The sequence below is a fragment of the Mastomys coucha genome, unplaced genomic scaffold (assembly GCF_008632895.1).
Source record: "Mastomys coucha isolate ucsf_1 unplaced genomic scaffold, UCSF_Mcou_1 pScaffold3, whole genome shotgun sequence".
In the NCBI taxonomy this organism is placed as follows: Eukaryota; Metazoa; Chordata; class Mammalia; order Rodentia; family Muridae; genus Mastomys; species Mastomys coucha.
Window position 1 is genome coordinate 27,634,206 of NW_022196909.1, and position 19,405 is coordinate 27,653,610.

General features: G+C 44.2%; 1 protein-coding gene across 1 annotated transcript; it reads right to left on the minus strand.

The window, feature by feature from the left end:
• Positions 1-1,285: 1,285 nt before the first annotated feature.
• Srgn (serglycin) lies at positions 1,286-16,628 on the minus strand. The gene is made up of 3 exons (XM_031346846.1): positions 16,462-16,628; positions 5,386-5,533; positions 1,286-2,258 (listed from the first exon to the last, which is right to left on the minus strand). Exons 1-3 carry the CDS (start codon positions 16,535-16,537, stop codon positions 1,967-1,969), a joined length of 516 nt encoding a protein of 171 aa, XP_031202706.1. The 5' UTR covers positions 16,538-16,628; the 3' UTR covers positions 1,286-1,966.
• Positions 16,629-19,405: the final 2,777 nt, after the last annotated feature.

Genomic DNA, 19,405 nt, shown 5'->3' on the forward strand with positions numbered 1-19,405 from the left:
GACCAGGCTGGCCTGGAACTCAGAAATCTGCCTGCCTCTGCCTCCCTAGTGCTGGGATTAAAGGCATGCGCCACCACCGCCTGGCACGACAGGCCAGCTTTCTTATAGGCGGACCACCTGCCTAGAAATGGTGCAGCCCACCGTGGGCTAAGACATCCTCTATCAGCTAACAAGCAAGACACCCCCCCACAGGCTAATCTGATCTGGGCAATTTCTCAATGGAGAGTTTCTTCTCAAATGACTCTTAGGGTCACAATGATTCTTAGAGTTCACAAAGTTAACTCTGGTAACCTGTAAATCTGAAAAAATAGTTTCAGGAATGGAAAGCACAAATCCCTCTAAGTTACACAGGATACAAATAAGTCTAGTTACGTAGGATACAAATAAGTCTAGTTATGTAATAAGTCTAGTTACGTAGGATACAAATAAGTCTATTTCTGCTCCTCCGTTCTTAGGCTATGTATTCTGCCTGTTAAGGGCACAGAGGGCTGGAGAGATGGCTCAGAGGTTAAGGGCACGGACTGTTGTTCCAGAGGTCCTGAGTTCAAATCCCAGCATCCACATGGTGGCTCACAACCATCCATAATGAGAAACATATTTAAAAAAAAAAAAACCTATGGGCCAGAGTGAGGAGCGAGCAGGGGCCAGAGCAAGAGGGAGAAGGGAAGGGGGAAAATAAGGTAATTAAAAAACTCATATAAACTGCAAACAATGATTATCTCTGAAAAGTATGATTATAATAAACTTTCACATTTTGTAAAAAAAAAAAAGAAAAAAGAAAAAAGGCACAGAAGCAGAGATAGCTAGTGCTTCAGTTTGGGAGGTATTTTCCATTTGCTTTTTACAAAGATTTTTAAATTTATTATTTTATGTGTACGAGGTGTCCTTGCCTCTGTGTATGCCTGTGTTTCATATGCATGTCTGGTGCCCATAGAAGCTAGAAAGGGACATTAGGTCTCCTGATGTGAGCTGCCATGTGAGTTCTGAAAAGTAAACCTGGGCTCTCTACAAAAACAGCCCGTGTTCTTAACCACAGAGCCATCTCTCCAGCCTACAATATCAGAGATGTATATGTACATGTATATGTATGTCTATATACATTTTTATATTGTATCATATTGTATGTTATCAGTTATATAGACTTTTTATTACATTATTTATATATATCACTTATATAAATATTACATGCTGTATTATAAATTATTATATATTAATATGCATAACATGATTTTTTTCAAAGGAATTATTCTCTAGATTAGAACAAGAAATCCCAGACAGCCCCCCCTTTGGTTATATGTTTACTTTAATGGAGTAACATTTAAATCTGAACAGACATCTAGGCAAAGGCGAAGCATTAGGAGCCGTTGAGACCACAATTCTATGTTATTTGAAGTGTTACGTTTCTAACTCTAAAACCTACAACATTTTTAGGTAAACAACGTTTGATCCTCCCCATCACATCCAATGGCCACAGCTCAATATATACTCCTCACTATATAAACCATGTCACATAGCCACGGTAGGAGGCCACTGTGTTTCACTTTATTTTCTTTTTAATCACATAAAGGAATATATCTTTAATCTACAATGCAAATTGGGTGCCTGAACACTTTAGGTATGAAGTATTGTTCATCAACTTGCTATCAAATTAAAATTTTCAAAGCCAGTATGGCTTTTAAAGTTATTGTATAATAATGGGAGTATATGTTAATTTCATAATGTTGATTCAATACACATATAAATGCAGATATTTTCCAGAACAGTAAGATAGATAACAGCATTAAAGCATAATTCCTTACGAATTAATGAGGGAAGGGATAACAGGATTCAAGAGTCGTTTCCAGGCATTTTAAATTTTCTGTAACACTCTTTATCCTGAGACTGATCATTTAAACGTGGTACACAAAGTATACTGAATACATTGTTCCTCATGGAAGTGGGGAGACAGAGACAGAGACGGTCACTCTCATATAATAAAATCGTCTTCTGGTTGGTCTTGGTTTTGCTCAGCGAGCATCCTGTCAAGAGGCCTATAGTTGATATAGACAAAATCGTTTTCATCTGTTGGCTGGTATTCCCATTCCATGTCACCTAGGAAGCCGCTTCCTGAGCCGGAACCTGAGCCAGAGCCAGAGCCTGAACCAGAGCCGGAGCCAGAGCCAGAGCCCGAGCCCGAGCCCGAACCTGACCCAGAGCCCGAGCCTGACCCAGGATAGTCATCAGAAATGGGGAAGAAATCTTTCGGGAATCCTCCCATCCTGAAATACAAAGAAAAAAAAAAAAGTAAAGTTCTACTTATAATGTAATTTCATTATTTTAATATAAAGACAGACGCTAGGTGTGGAGCACACACAGAATATCACAGCTTTTGCGTGGTGGTGGTAGTAAGGTAAAAACTTAGAGTCATCCTTAGATCCATAGTGAACTGCAGCCATCACGGCCTATAGGAGCCCTTTCTCCAAAAAGAAAACAAAAATGGCAGAGGTAGGGGTGGGTGGGTTAGGAGAGAGAGGGGAAGTGGGGGACAACATGGAAATAAATTCAAGTACCCAGTTATTCAAATTCGAAGAGTTAAAATCTGCTTCAGCGCTTCAAAACCAAGAGACAGGGAAGAAGAGACAATTGGTTGGGGGGCGGGGGGAGGGCGTTCAGAGCCATTGCTACTCTTACAGAGGAGCGGGGTTTGGGTCTCAGCATCCACACGGAGGCTCACAAGCATCTGTAACTCCAGTTTCAGAGACTCTGATACCTTCTGGCCCCTTCCAAGCACCATGGATGCAGAACAGCAATGTCAATAAAATTCAAAACAAAACAAAACAGAAATGATCAAAAGGGGAAAAGCAGCTACAGAAATGGACCTGGGTAAGGTGGATGGATGGCAGAAGCCACAGAAGGAAACTGCTTCAAAGGAAGTGGTGGGTTAGTCATTTTGAAAGGCAGTGAGGAGGTCAAGAAGCCTAAAAATAGGGATGCGATCAATAGATGTGTCAATCACCAGACAGACACAGTCAGGATTGAGGGCAAGAGCAGAGATCCAATAAGTGTGTTGATGGGCTGGGTTGGGGTTGGGGTGGGGGATGGGATTGGGGGTTGGGGTTGGAAGTCGGGCAGAAGCAAGCATACGTTTCCCTTCTATGAAGTGCTGATATGCCAAGTATGGTGACACATGCCTTTAATCTGAGCATTTTTTTTTTAAAGATTTATTTATTGTTTTATGTAAGTACACTGTAGCTGTCTTCAGACACACCAGAAGAGGGCGACAAATCTCATTACAGATGCTTGTGAGCCACCATGTGGTTGCTGGAATTTGAACTCAGGACCTTCGGAAGAGCAGTCAGTGTTCTTACCCACTGAGCCATCTCACCAGCCCCTAAGCCCAGCATTTAAGAGACAGAGGCAGGAAGATCTCTGAGTTCAAGGCCAGGACAGTCAAGAGGGCTATATAGGGAGATGAGACTTTGTCTCAAACAAACAAACAAAAAAATCAGTCTGATTCAACAAAGAACAGAGTGGAGAAATAGCTACAGGTGTACAGAGTGGAGGGAGGGAGTCTATTCAAAGATGCTGGATCCAGAGAGGCACCTTGTAGAAAGGAAGTCCGAGACAAGTGGGTAGACACAGGGTATTGGAAAATATCTGAATATTTAACACAAGGAAAACTGCTTAAACATGGCATAGTAGAGAAGAAATCAACAAGAGATGACAAAGAGAACCAATGGACATCTTCCCTCACCAACCAGCAAGGTGGCTCATCACACAAATGTGCCTGCTGCCAAGCCTGATGACAGACAACAACTCACTCCCCGTAAGCTGTCCTCCAACCTCCACACATACGCTGAGATGGGTTCGCGCACATGAATACATTCGTCCAAGTGAAAAACCAAAGTATGCTTCTTCTGGATAGTAGAAGAGGACTTGACGCAAGCTATGTAGCCGACTCTGGACTTGAACTCGCAACCGCCTTGGTGTATCCATTTAGAGGAGTATGTTACCATGCCTAGCTGACTTTGGGTCCTAGCAGGATGTATTTGTATATCATTGTGTGGTGGTTTATGTATGCTTGGCCCAAGGAGTGACACTATTAGGAGGTGTGGCCTTGTTGAATGAGGGTGTCACTGTGGGGATGGGCTTTAGAGAGCTAGCTGCCTGAAGATGTCAGATTTCTAGCAGCCTGCTGATCAAGATGTAGAACTCTCAACTCCTCCTGCACCAGGCCTGCCTGGATGCTGCCATGCTCCCACCTTGATGACAATGAAGCTGTAAGCCAGACCCAATTAAATGTTGTCTATATAAGAGGTGCTTTGGATGCCGGGCAGTGGTGGCGCACGCCTTTAATCCCAGCACTTGGGAGGCAGAGGCAGGCGGATTTCTGAGTTCGAGGCCAGCCTGGTCTACAGAGTGAGTTCCAGGACAGCCAAGGCTACACAGAGAAACCCTGTCTTGAAAAACAAAAACAAAACAAAACAAAAACAAACAAACAACAAAAAAAGAATGTCAAGTGTTGCTTTGGTCATGGTGTCTGTTCTCAGTAATGGAAACCCTAACTAAGACACATTGCTTTTCCAGAACGCATTGAGTGGCAAGTCGTTCACAAAGTAAAACTAATAAATAAACAGTAATGAAAAATAAAAAAGATGAAGAAAAGCCAAACAGTTAATTTCAGTATTTAATAAATGTGTTCCAATTAAGCACAAAAAAACCTCAAAACAAACAAAACAAAACAACAACAACAAAACAGCTCCGGTGCTGTGGTAGCACACACCTTCAATCCCAGCACTCAGAGACAGAGGTAAACTCATCTTTGTGAGTTCAAGTCCAGCCTGGTCTATATAGCAAGTTCTAGGCTAGCCAGAGAAGCATAGTAAAAATCCTTTCTCAAAGAAAAAAAAAGGGGGAGGGGGGGTCTGGCTCAGCGATTAAGAGCACTGACTGCTCTTCCAGAAGTCCTGAGTTCAATTCCTAGCAACCACATGGTGGCTCACAACCATCTGTAGTGGGATCTGGTGTCCTCTTCTGGTGTGTCTGAAGAAAGCAACAGTGTACTCACATATATAAAATAAATAAATAAATCTTTAAAAAATAAATTAAAAATAATTTTAAAAATCTAACTCAACTCAATTTTAATATATAAACACTTTATTTCCCTAAAAAAAATATATTCAGTCCTTTTCAACATATGTTGGGGGAAATAGTTTCCAATGTTTGTCGCTGCCACCCACAAAAAACCTTTATAAAAACATGGATGAACCCACGTACATTGGCACATCTCAGGCTTCAAGCACACATGGCCCACTTTTGCTTTCTGTGAAGTAGTTCTTAGCACAGCACAGAACCTGAAATGAAACACTCAGGTGCTCCTGTGAGATTGAACGAAAGTTTACTTACAAAACAGGATCGGTCATCGGAGGGCCGATGTTGTTGGATTCATCTGCTATGAGGTCGAACTGTGGACCCTTCTCCTCAATGCAGTTTGCGAAAAACCCATCTGGTTTGCAGCGGACCCACTGGTACCTGGCTCTCCGAGCAGGATAACCTGTCCGAACAAAGAACCCACGTGGGTGGTAAGGATCTCTCACTCGGCTTTGTTAGAATTGGTTATACTCTGTCTCTAACAAGGTAATGACATGGATTCTAAATTTGGCAGAAGGTCTCAGGTTTTATGTCCAACAATGCCTGTGATGGACACTTATTCTCATGGTACTTCTTCACAATAGCAACTGGCTAAAACACAGTGAAGTGGTTTCGTGGGTAAAGGTGTTTGCAGCTGAGCCCGAAGATCTGAGTTCAGTCCCTGGGATCCACAGGATGGGAGGGGGAGAACTAACAAGTTATCTCACAAATTGTCCTCTGACTTAGGCACACACACATATACCCATGCACGCACAGACACACACACACACACACACAGATGCATTCACTCGCGTGCACACTTGTGCACGCATGCGCGGGTGCACACACTCACAATGTGCACATCACATTAAATACAGGCATCCCCCCCACACACACCCTACACACACACACCAGAACTAAAACAAACAAAAGAATAAAAAGCAAAGTATTTAAATAGAAGAATTTTGGGAGTGAGCAGCTGAGAGAGGAGGCTCAGCTCTGCCTCCTGCCCATTCTGGAATCTTGAGCTTTGAACTTGTACTGTATCTGAAGGCCAGTGGTAACCTAAGTTTGTTCCAAGAATTAAATAAGACACCCAGGCTGTGGTGGCGCATGCCTTTAATTCCAGCACTTGGGAGGCAGAGGCAGGCAAATTTCTGAGTTTGAGGCCAGCCTGGTCTACAGAGTGAGTTCCAGGGCAGCCAGGGGTATACAGAGAAACCCTGTCTCAAAAAAAACAAAACAAAACAAAACAGAGTGTCACCTCTGTACCACCACACCCTGCTTGGAGATGAACCCATGGATGTCTCAGACAGGTTGAGGAAGCCAGCCCTGGTGGCATAGGCCTGCCATCCTAGCTACTCAGAAGGCTGAGGTAGGAAGGTTCCCAAGTTCAAGGCCTGTCAGAGCTAGTCTGAGCTAGTGTGGGAGATCCTATGGTAGAAGCCCACAGAGGTGGTAGATTGGATCCCTAATATTAGGGCTAGGACAAATGGTTGAATGCACTGTGATGACCCAAAGAGTACAGCACCCTGCGGCTTGTGTTTTAGAACCCTATGACAATTAAAAAAAAACTTGCCGGGCAATGGTGGCGCACGCCTTTAATCCCAGCACTTGGGAGGCAGAGGCAGGTGGATTTCTGAGTTCGAGGCCAGCCTGGTCTACAGAGTGAGTTCCAGGACAGCCAAGGCTACACAGAGAAACCCTGTCTCGAAAACCCAAAAGAAAAAAAAAAATTAAACGTACATTTTATTGAATGGTTTGGTAGGGGAGGGTTGTTAGTTCTTCCTCCTACTACAGAGGTTTCAGGGGTTTGACTCCAATCTTCCGGCGTTAGCATCTTTCCTGCACTGATTCTGTTTATTCGAGACAGGGTTTCTCTGTGTAGCTCTGGCCGTCCTGGAACTCGCTCTGTAGATCGGGCTGGCTTCTAATCGAAGTTCCTGCCCCTGACTGCTGAGTGCTGGGATTAAATGCTTTCATCACCGCCACCGGCTCCCACACAGCATTCTTAAGAACTGAAATGTGGCTCAAAGTTTGTTCTCTCTCTTTGTGCTCAGAAAGCCTAGGAACGAGCCCCCCTCTGTTCCCAGATGGACACGGGTCAGTTTCTTGCCACCGCTTTTGGATTTTTTTGTTGTTGTTGGTCTGGTTTGTACTTTTAGACAGCCTCTCACACTGTAACCATCACTGGCCTGGAAACCGCTATGAAAACTAGGACGGCAGGCTGGTGAGATGGCTCAGTGGGTAAGAGCACAGTCTGCTCTTCCGAAGGTCATGAGTTCAAATCCCAGCAACCACATGGTGGCTCCTTTGCCTCAAATGCTTGGATCACAGGTGCATGCCACCATTAAAAGTCAGGAGATGGGCTGGAGAGATGGCTGAGCGGTTAAGAGCACTGACTGCTCTTCCAGAGGTCCTGAGTTCAATTCCCAGCAACCACATGGTGGCTCACAACCATCTGTAAGGGGATCCGATGCCCTCTTCTGGTGTGTCTGAGGACAGCTATATGGTGCTCATATGCACAAAATAAACAATTCTCTTTTTAAAAAATAGGGCTAGAAAGATGACTCAGTGGTTAAGAGTCCACACTGTGCTCCCAGAGGATCCAGGTTCAGGTCCCAGAATCCACACTAACTGCAGTCACAGGAGATCTGATTCCCTCTTGTAGCCTCTGCAGGCATCAGGCATGCACAGGCTAAAGCATCATACATATTGAATTAAAAAAAAAGATGAAATCGTGTTAAAAAATAAAAAGCTTGGGGCCGGTGAGATGGCTCAGCGGGGAAGAGCACTGACTGCTCTTCGGCAGGTCCTGAGTTCAGATCCCAGCAACCACATGGTGGCTCACAACCACCGGTAATGAGATCTGACGCCCTCTTCTGGTGTGTCTGAAGCCAGCTACAGTGTACTCATATATAATAAATAAATAAATCTTTAAAAAAAAAAGAAGAAAAGAAAAAAATAAAATAAAATAAAAAGCTAGGTTCTTGGAATGGTGGTCACAGCTTTCCAAATGCTGGTCTCCCTGATGAGGACAATACCAATCCTTTCCCCTCAGAGGGAGACTGGGTGTTACCTCTTAGGACCGCTCGGCGAATAACGCTATGGCAACGAGTTCTTGATTCATGTGGGATGATAGCCGGTCACACAAGACTTTGCATATGGCCCATGTTCAATTCATTTTAAAGCTTTTTTTCCCCCACCCTCTCTTGATCTTTTTCTGAGACATCTAGCTTTGACTTTTGAGTCTATTGTATCGGGGACAGGGGTAAAGCACCCTTTTGTCCAGCAGAGGGCGATATGTTCCCACTTCAGCTGTCAAGAGCAGCTCCGTCCAATAAAACCATAAAGTCAACTCTATCTCCGGTTGAATGGTTCTGCAGTATTGTTTCCCTTTTGCTTTTTTTTTTTTTTTCTTTAGCAGTCATTTTTTTTAAAGTTAAAAATGTAAAAGATTAAGTACATTGTGCTTGAACATATTAAAACATCATCATTTAACAGATAGTCAATATTAAAATTACAAGTGAGGTATTTTGTATTATTTTAAACCAACTCTTCCAAATTGTGCATATTATGAACTCACATGTCAATCAAGACTCGGCATATTTCTTTGTTTTTGTTTGTTGTTTTTGTTGTTCCTTTCTCAAGACAGGGTTTCTCTGTGGAGCCCTGACAGAAATCTCCCTGTCTCTGCCTCTCAAGTGTTGGGATTCAAGATGTGAGCCACCAGCTCAATATTTTAAGTGCCCGGTAGTGACGTGTGGCTGCTGGCTACTGGACAGGACAGGGCACTGTCCTCTACAAGTAGCTGATGCCCTGAGAAAATGTGAACTTGGAAAGTTCTACTGAAGAGCTAACTGAATGTTTTTTTTTCCTCCTTCAGGGTCAAGATCAAACCCAGGGACTCAGGCATCCTTTCCAAGGGCACTGAGTGTATCCCCAGCACATGAAACAAGGGGGCACCCTAGTCAATGACCACATTTTCCCACTAGCGAAAACGAAACGAAAACTGTAACTCTGGAAGATTAAGCAAATATATTTGGGAACTCAACATATTTGGGAGGTGGAAGCTGATGCTGATGGTTATACAATCTATGACCGTATTAAAAACCCAGCCATGTGAGTTGGAAAGTGAACTATATAGCTTAGAAACTGATTTTTTTTTCATAGCTGAGGCCCAAACCCAGGGCTTTGCACTTGCTAGGCAAGCGCTCTACCACTGAGCTAAGTCCCCAACCTCTAGAAACTGAATCTTAATAGAATTGCTTCGAAACTAATGAAAGGCAGGGGAAGCAGCCCAGTTGGTAGAGTTCTTCCCTGCCATGCACTAAGTCCTGGGCTCCCCGTCACCACCACCCCACCCCCCCTCCCCCAGCTCTGCACAAAACACATATGGTGTCATAGACCTGAAACGGAAGCAAGAGGATCAAAAGTTCAAGGTCATCCTCACCTACATGCTAAATTCAAGGTCATCATGAGCCTTGTGAGACCCTGTCTAACAATTAATAAGAAATCAGCCAGGAGGTGGTGGCTTTTTCCAGCAGAAGCAGGAAGATCTCTGAGTTTGAGGCCAGCCTGGTCTACAGAATGAGTTCCAGGACAATCAGGGCTACACAGAGAACCCCTGCCCGCCAAAATAAAATAAAATAATAAAAATAATAAGAAATCAAAGCCAGTCAGGCAGTGGTGGCGCATGCCTTTAATCCCAGCACTTGGGAAGCAGAGGCAGGTGGATTTCTGAGTTCAAGGTCAGCCTGGTCTACAGAGTGAGTTCCAGGACAGCCAAGGCTACACAGAGAAACCCTATCTCGAAAAAACAAAAACTAAAAACAAAAACAAAGCAAAAGAAGAAGAAGATGAAAGAAAAGAAAGAAAGAAAGAGAGAGAGAGAGACATCAAAGCCAATCAAAGGCTTTGCAAATGTCTCTGATCCCAACACTTGAGAAGATTGGAAAGATGTGGAGTGGCCACAAGTTCAAGGCCAGGCCAGTCTACATAGCAGGTTCAAAGTTAGCCAGGGATACACGCTGGGGTTCTGTCTCAGGAAACAAACACAGAAATAAATAAAAGGACAGGACTCAGTTACTAAAGGGCTGGCTTTGCATGCATAAGCCCTTGACTTTTATCCAAGAACCTACGAATGGGAGGTCTGGTTCTACCCACTTTTAATCCCGGCAATGGGGACATGGAAACAGGGAAATCCCTGGGGCTCTCTGGCCAGCCAGTCTAATAGGTTAGGCGATTATTAGTCTAACCATCATTGGTCTAGCTCACTACTGGTGAGCTCCAGGCAAATGAAAGACCTATCTCAAAGGAGATGGACAGTGCTCGTGAGGATGCCACTGAAGTTGTCATATGACCTCCCTGTGTATGTGCATGCTCACCCAAATATGCATGGTCATAAGACAACATATGGTCATAAGACAACAAATAATAAAATAAGAAATAAAGCAATCAAAAGGAGAAGTCGTTCCATTCTGAAACCCGCCCAATATTTCCGCTAATTAAATTAAAGGTACATTAAAATAAAGAGCACAGTTACAGATAACGAATTCCTGACAAAGCTGTTCTTGGGCGTGGGAAGGCTGTAAAGAGACTGAAGTTCTGGCCCTTGAAGCTCTGAGAGTGTCTGGACTTTATCTTACTTGAAACCCTACAAATCTCTAATGATTACCACTATTTGTTTTGTTTTTATTATACTGATGTGCGTGTGTCCATGTCCCAGGGATCAAAATCAGGTCATCAGACTTGGTGGCCATTTGGTGTTTACTCACTGGGCTGCCTTGCCAGCCATTTTTAAAAAATTTTTGTTTTAACTCTTTTTCATACAACTTATTTTGATCACGTTTCTCCTCAGCTTCTTCTCCACCCAACTTCATCTCTCTCTCTCTTTCTCTCCATAACCCCTCTCTGTATAGCTTTGGCTAGCCTGGGACTCACTATGTAGGCCATAAAGATCCCCAAATGCTGAAACTAAAGGTTCCCCCCTGCCCCACCCCACCCCCACCCCAGTCCCACACCCTCTGCACACACTCACCTAGATCTGCCTCACAGGGAAACAAGCAGAGTAACTCTCTCAAACAGCCTTCTGTCTCAATATTCTGCCTCCTACACCTCCCACCAGATCGAAATTTACTAATTTCCTATTCTTCTGGCCTCCCTGGGAATCTTGCTAAGAATGCAGAAAAACTTAACCAGAAACTGTCAAAAACAGAAGTTTAAAAAAAAATGCCTCGAGCAGGGCAGTGGTGGTGCACCCCTTTGATCCCAGCACTTGGGAGGCAGAGGCAGGTGGATTTCTGAGTTCGAGGCCAGCCTGGTCTACAGAGTGAGTTCCAGGACAGCCAGGGCTATACAGAGAAACCCTGTCTCGAAAAACCAAAAAAAAAAAAAAAAAATGGACTGGAAAGATGGTTCTCGGGATAAGAGTATTGACTGCTCTACCAGAGGTCCTGAGTTCAATTCCCAGCAACCACATGGTAGCTCACAACCATTTGTAATGGGATCCAATGCCCTCTTCTGGTGTGTCTGAAGACAGTGACAGTGTACTCATATACATACAATAAAGAAGTATTTTCAAAAAAACCGGTAATGTTCAGGCAACTGCTCTTATCTATATTGGAGCTACTTCCTATTGGCCTATCAACGCCACAGGATGGGCAAGCTTCCCCTCTGTGGCACAGTTTGACAGGCTATAAAAAGCTCCTAGCTGCAGGGCAGTGGTGGCGCACGCCTTTAATCCCAGCATTTGGGAGGCAGAGGCAGGCGGATTTCTGAGTTCGAGGCCAGCCTGGTCTACAGAGTGAGTTCCAGGACAGCCAGGGCTACACAGAGAAATCCTGTCTCAAAAAAACAAAAAATAAGCAAAATAACAAAATTTTAAAAATTAAAAAAAAAAAAAAGCCCCTAGCTTACTTTCAGTTTGCCCTCACCTCTACAGGAAACATAACAAAGGCTGCAGAGGAAAAAACAAGAAACATGTACGTTTATTTGTTTGTTTTAAATAAAAAAGGGGCTGGAGATGGGACTCTGTGGTTAAGAGCACTGGCTGGTCTTGCAGAAGACCTGGGTTCAATTCCCAGCACCTACTTGGCAGCTCACAACCATCCAGTTCTTATAACTCCAAAATCCTCTTCCGGCCTCCCTGGGCACAAGGCATACACCCTGTGCATAGACATATATACAGGCAAAATCCCCTTGTACATAAATAAAATAATAATTAATTAATTAAATAATAATAATAATAAAATTAAAGAACCTGAATGATCCTCGAGCAGTCTAGAAACTTATTTCTGACCTCAAAATTGAACGACTTATTAGCTCACTCCAACAGGCCTTGGGCAAACCTCACCCGTATTTAGCAAGGGGCTGATGTAAGGAGCCTATGAGACAGTGGTTGTCAGTTCCGGTCAGTTCTCGTCATAAATTCCTCCTTGGGGCCAGGGTGAGGATAGTTACTGGGCAGAGATTACAAAATCACTTTACCATCAGCTGTGCTTATGCGTGGACCTGGTATTGTTCCTGAGGGGAGGGGGGCTAGCCTTGGCTCCTTAACCACACTTGCTCGTGCGTTTTTTGATCTTGTCTCTCTGTGAGCATGTTGCTTTTGTTTGAGACAGGGTCTCAGATAGCCCAGGGCTCACTATTCGGCTGGGAATGGCCTTTAACTCCTGATCCTCTCACCTTGGGAGCTTCCACGTCCTAAAGTGTTTTATGGGCATTAAGAAAGATAAACAAGAGGGCTGGAGAGATAGCTCTGCAGTTGAGAACACTGACTGCTCTTCCGATGGTCCTGAGTTCAAATCCCAGCCACCACATGGTGACTCACAACCATCCCTAATGAGATCTGACGCCCTCTTCTGGTGGGTCTGAAGTCAGCTACGGTGTACTTATGTATAATAATAAATAAATCCTTTTTAAAAAAAAAGAAAGAAAGAAAAGCAAATAAAAAGGTAACGCAATGTAGGAGTCCCTGGGCTCCTTGACAGCTCCCTGGAGCCTCTATCAAATAGATTAGGCATCGCTGTTATCCCCCACATGCATCGCGCAAGTTTCCATGTACTCGATACCACTGCACTTCGTGGTTTTAACTGGACTTGTAGAAATAAGTATGTTATGGGAATTCATTTATACCTAAGGAAAATTTTTTTTTTTCCACATGAACTCCTAACCTACAAGCACCTCCCACGTGACAACACCGGAAACTGAGGATGAAGTCAGGATGAGACCACTAGCGTGGCCTTTGTCCAACAGGACTGGTGCCCTTCAAAGGAGAGGATAATGGGGTACGAGGAAGCGGGGCTGTGTGAAGACACAGACACCACGGGTGAGCTAAAGAGAAAGGGATCAGGGATAAAGCCAACGTGGCCAACACTTGGGGCCGGATATCTTGGATCAAGTTTTAAACTCTGGTACCGTGTGCAGGTGGAAACTAAATTCCTGTTTATTTGGTTGGCTGGCTTGGCTTTTTGAGACAGGGTTTCTTTGTGGTGTAGCCCCGCCTGTCCTGGAACTAGTTTTGTAGCCCAGGCTGGCCTCGAACTCAGAGATCCTCCAGCCTCTGCCTCCCCGAGGGTTGGGATTAAAGGCATGTGCTACCATCATCCAGCTTCATTTCTGTTGTGTAAGTACCGGGTCGGTGGTGTTTTGTTATGGCAATCTCAGAAAGCAAACGCAGTAACCTAAGATGGCAGGCTAAAATCCCGGTGCATCAGATCACTCAGATAAGAAAGCTACAGGCTCTTAGGATCCTTAAACATCTCTGTAAAGATAAGGAGAGAGCTCGGCATGTGGTGGAGTTGGTAAAGTGGTGTAGCAGGCACCAAAACCCGGGTTTGGCTCCCAGCACTCCACAAAGCAGCATGGTAGCACGCATGTGTAATTCTAGCTCTTGGAAAGGAGAATCAGAAGTTCACAGCTGCCCTTAGCTCATCATGAATTCAAAGGGTTGGACACTGACTGCTTTTCCCGAGGTCCTGAGCTCCCTGAGCTCAGTTCCCAGCATTCCTCTGACGGCTCACAACCATCTGTAATGGGATCTGATACTCTCTGTCTTGGCATGCACCACAGATATGCACACAGAACACTCATACATAAATAATTTTTTTTAAAAAAAAATGAGTTCAAGGCTATCCTGGGCTAAGTGATTTGACAGAGACAGAGTACTATCGAATCACACCTGGCATGGCACAGAGGCAGAACACCTAGTGTCATCGCTGTATCAGCTTCATCAGTGACTCACGGCCAAACTTCCACGTTCATGCTCAGAGATGAGCATGACGCGTTGAGCCAAGAGCCCCTTGGAAACACCCTAGATTTTTGGTTCATTCATTGTCTCCTTTCTTTGCTTCCGTTTCCAACTGCCAACTGAGAGCTAAATCAACCATGACATAAAAGACAACCTTGTCTACACCCATACCCTCTCCTCCTCTGCCCTCCCCCCTCCCCATGTTTTTTTTGTTTTGTTTTGTTTTTTTATTTTGTTTTGTTTTGTTTTGTTTTGAGATAGGGTCTCACTATGTAGCACTGGCTATCCTGGAACTCTATAGACTAGGCTGGCCTTAAACTCACAGAATTCCTCCTGCCTCTGCCTCTTGGGTGCCGTATAAGCCACCCAGCCCCACTCCTTCCTAATTTCTGGCTCATGATGAGATAGATAAGATTTGGTTCTCAGTCTAGTTTGACGTTTCTGGGAACTTTTGCAACTGAAAGGCTTACATCCACATCTCTGGCAGAGTTACACCCAGAGCCAACTGGTCACTCTGAGTGTCACAAACGTGGAATTCACAGCTGTCCATCTTGCTAGAGCACGTGGTTCCTAGAGACTCATTACATCAAGCCAAAGGTTTTCCCCTGAAAGATCAAGAGTAAACTTGAACTCTGAGTCAAAGGGAGAAGTGGGGCTCTAGCTTCGTGGCAGAGACCCGGGCATGGATGAGGCCCTGGGTGTAGGCATCAATATCACAAAAATACATAAATAGAAGCAAGCCTTAGCAAGGTCACTTCCTGTTTTCCTCCAACGTTAGCATAACCTGCTAACTTATAAACTTCCACTATGTAAGGAATTTCTGAGGTAATCTGTGAGGTATCATTTCAACCGGAAGGTAAGAACACTATAGAAGTCACTTTGAAGAAACTCCAGAACACGTATGTCGCAGTGACTCAACATTTCCTTTACCATTTGAGGGAACTTTATGTTTTTCAGCCATAAACTCGCAGCTTATTTATCAGGCCATGACCTTCTGCCTCATTTAGACCTAGTTCCTTAAACACCAAGGAGAAGAAAGTGTACCCCTTTGTGGTTGTTGCTTGTTTGTTTGTTTTACAAACTTTCCATCTTCTTAGGAAAAGTTTTAGGTTGAGTCAGCATGACTGAACAGCTGTAAAAGACAGTCAAATTTACGGACAGGTTTTCAAACGTGCTATTTTCTGGATGAGAGCACAAAGGCTAACATTCCTTGGGCTGTCTCTAAAATATTGTTTTGGAGTAGGCATCAGCCATGCCTAGCCAAAATTGAATGTTTGGTAAGAAACAAGCTTAAGAAGAAAGTAAAAATAGCTAAATTTACCCCAATTTAAAAAAAAAAAAAAAAGCCTCTCTCACTGTTAAAATAACAATGCTGTCAGAACCTGTTCTAAGTTGGAGCCCAGCTTGGTGATGTACACCTGCTACCCCAGCACTTGGGAGGTAGGAGCAACAGGGTCAGAAATTCCAGGTCCTCTTCAGCTGTATTGCAAGTTGAAGACCATCATATCAAAATGAAGCAAAGATGGAGTTCATGCAGACAACGCAGAGATAGGAGGCTATTCTAGAAAATTCCATGATACCACCATCTCCATAGATCAGTTGGGTAATTTTCCATTTATTTCTTGAAAGCTTTAAATGAATAAACCACACATCTTTGTTTGTTTGGTTGGTTGGTTGGTTTTTTTCGAGACAGGGTTTCTCTGTGTAGCCGTGGCCGTCCTGGAACTCACTCTGTAGACCAGGCTGGCCTCGAACTCAGAAATCCACCTGCCTCTGCCTCCCAAGTGGGTGGGCGTGCGCCACCACTGCCCGGCAACCACACACATCTTTATCCAAAAATAAGAACATCTTTCAGTCACCCTGACAAGTTTTAAGGCCACCACTTGCCTTAGAGTTGAGTTTAATTAATTAATTAATGAATTAATTTTTAGACCAAACTCAAGTAAACTCACAGGAGGGAGTTCAGGCACCTCAAATCCTTCTTCACCTCCTCTCCCACAGTAGGACATCCTGCTCCTTCAAATGAAGACAATTACTTGCCTAGAGACTGATGCCGTCATAACAGAGAAGAGCCGGGTAAAGATAGATCCTGGCTCTCTTACCTTGAACTGAAGATCCCCAAACCAGGACGACGACGAGAGCCAGGACAAGCCTGCTGCCCACGGGAACCTGCTGCATCCTGACCCAGCTCAGCCCCGCACAGCCTCCCGATTAGCAAATGTAGCAGGGTGCTTTCTCTGGCCCTTTTAGAAAGAGGTTCCAAAACCTCAGACCCTGCCCAAGAACACACGTCACAGTTTCCTGAACAAATAGAAAGAGATCCACATCAACACCCAGAAAGAAGAAGAAAGTTGCAAAAAAAAAAACTGTTCAGTTCATACCCATGATGAAACTCAACCTGACCTCCACCCACCCCACGCCACCCCCCAGGCTTTTGTTATATAGTTTTTTTTTTTTTCTTTTTTCCAAAAAGTTCTGCCATCTGTCATTTACAGTAGGGTTTTGTTTGTTTTTGTTTTTTAAGTTTTCCCCATCAAAAAGCTGAATCAGCACTCCGAACACTTTTTTTCCTCCCTTTCTTCAGGTAACAATTTACTGGTGCGGTAAGAGCTCTCTCGGGTACCACCAAGCTCATCCACAGCGCACATCAAAGAGGAGCTGGGCGCTCCGAGTCAGGCACACAGCAGGGAATGTTCTGTGCCATGCTCTCAGGCCCCAGGATGGGCGGTCTCAGTTAACATCCAGCGACTGCTAGGTCTAGGTTGCAGTATTTTCATCGGATTCCTGGCTTTCCCTCTACCTCACAAACAGGTGAGGACTTTGGGTTTAAAATAAAAAGTAAAACAGTAGTAAATAAATATATTTTTTAAAAAAACTTAGCCTTTCCCTACTCCTTTAAATCAGCTGCTCCCCAGGGATTGAGACCATGTATGTTTTAATCTTTTTTTTTCCTGCTTTTGTTAAATTCTTTATTTTATTTATGTTTGTTTGTTTGTTTTGGTCTTGAGTAAGGCAAAAATCAGGAACAAGGAGGGCAGTTTCCCCGCTCAGGATGTGAAACCAGAGACTCACAAGCTCTCGTTCATAAAGCACTAGCTCTTCTTCCCTGGCCCTGAAGATCGCAGGGCTGGGGGCGCTCTGTGCCAGTCTCACAGTAAGGGGGGTTTACACTGTATCTGTAGCTAGACAGCTTTCTCCGCCTTTGCAGAAGGCCCCGCCTCTCTCCACTTCGGGGTGTCTGTTCCTAGGCTGCTCAGATTCCTGCCCACTTTCCATTTTACCTTCCTGCCCCTTGGCCAGCCTTTGATAGGTGGGAGGAGTTTCCCTTCCCTTGTTCTGGGCTTCCTGCTGACTCCTTACGGGTTTCCTGATCAGGACAGGCCTCAGACTCTTAATAGCTCAGGAGCCCTGATAGAGAAAATGAAACCCAGCTGACTCTTCCCGCAGAAGTCCCCTCAGAGCCTGGGGATCGTCAGCTGTAGCAACCGAAGCGCATCCAGACCCTGCACATGCCCTGTGTGGACTTTTAGTATCTGTTGGAATTTCTCTCCTCCGTCTTTGGTACCTCTTCATGCTAAGCTTCAATTAAAGCCCTGATAACAAAACCTAAGTTCACGTTAAGAGTTTCAGTACGTTTCCCACGGCACCTCCAAGGCAATTAGAAGTAGCGATGGCTAAGTTAGTCAACTCCACACAACCTACAATCACGTGGGAAAGAAGTCTCAAGAGAGGGATAGCCCAGATCGGGTTGGCCATGGACCGGCCTGACGGGGATTGTCTTGATTATTTGATGTGGGAAGATCCAGCCCGATGGATAAGCAGCACGATGCCCTGGTTTAGGGATCTGGATGGTAGTAAGGGTAAAGGAAACTAGCAATCCTTTGTTCCTCTCGGCTTTGGATTGCGCAACCAGCTGCTTCAAGTTCACGTTGTGAGGAAGTTGACTTCCTCAGAACGATGCACCATTCGCAACCTAGCAGCCTGAGCTAAAATATGAAACTGAGCTCTTTCTTCCCTAAGCTGTTTTTTTGGTCGGGGGTAGTTTATCACAGCAACAGAAACAAACCCCGAAGAAACAGAAATCGTACCTGAAAGTGATCGATGGGAGATTTTTTTCTGCTGCTTTGAGTCATGGGGATATTTTTCTATTTACTTCCTTACATATTTACTGACACAGGGTCTCATGTGTCGCCAGCTGGCCTTGAGCCTGTGGTGTAGCCAAGGATGACCCTGGGCTCCCGAGTCTCTAGTCTTCTCACATTTTGGGCTGAGTGGCCAGACCTGTTCTAGACCTCAGATGTTCTAAGGCATACTCCAGAGACAGATGAGCGATGAGGAGAAATTCAGATTGGTGTGTGAGAGGGAAGCCTCCTCTTCCGGTCATTATTGCATTAGGGGTTCCATTCAGAACTCTATCAGGAATAATTTCACAGATATCAAAAATATTGGAAGCAAAACTCTTAGGGAAAGTCTCGGGCTTTTGGAGCTTCAGGGAAACAGATCCTCTGAAAAGAAGTGTTTTAAACTGGCCTTAGGAGGCAGGAGAGGTGGTTCAGCAGTTAAGAGGACTGGCTACACTTCCAGAGGACCCAGGTTCAATTCCCAGCACCCACGTGGCAGCTCACAGCTGTCTGTAACTCCAGGCTCTGACCCCCTCACAAGACATACATGCAGGCAAAATTACAATGCACATAAAATAAATTATATATACATACACATAAATGAAATATATGTGAGATATATATGAAATATATAATTATATATTTATATATTATATAATTATATATTTATTATATAATTATAATTTATATATTATATATACATAATATATATTTCATATATATTATATGAAATTGGCCTTAGCCTAGCATGGTAGCTTTGGACTATAACTTCAGCATTTGGAAACAGAGGTAGTAGAATCAAGAGTTTGAGGCCAGCCACTTGTGGCGATGCACACCTCTGATCCCAGCTCTCAGAAGGCAGAAGAAGCAAGAGTCACTCTATGAGTTCAAGGACAGCCTGATACGATCTACACAGCAAGCTCCA

Coding starts and splice junctions, on each gene's coding strand:
- Srgn (XM_031346846.1), bottom strand. CDS start 16,537: ATGCAGCAGGTTCCCGTGGGCAGCAGGCTTGTCCTGGCTCTCGTCGTC. Junction 5,534..16,461: donor TTGGGGATCTTCAGTTCAAG/GTAAGAGAGCCA, acceptor TTGTTCGGACAG/GTTATCCTGCTCGGAGAGCC. Junction 2,259..5,385: donor CCGATGACCGATCCTGTTTT/GTAAGTAAACTT, acceptor TTTGTATTTCAG/GATGGGAGGATTCCCGAAAG.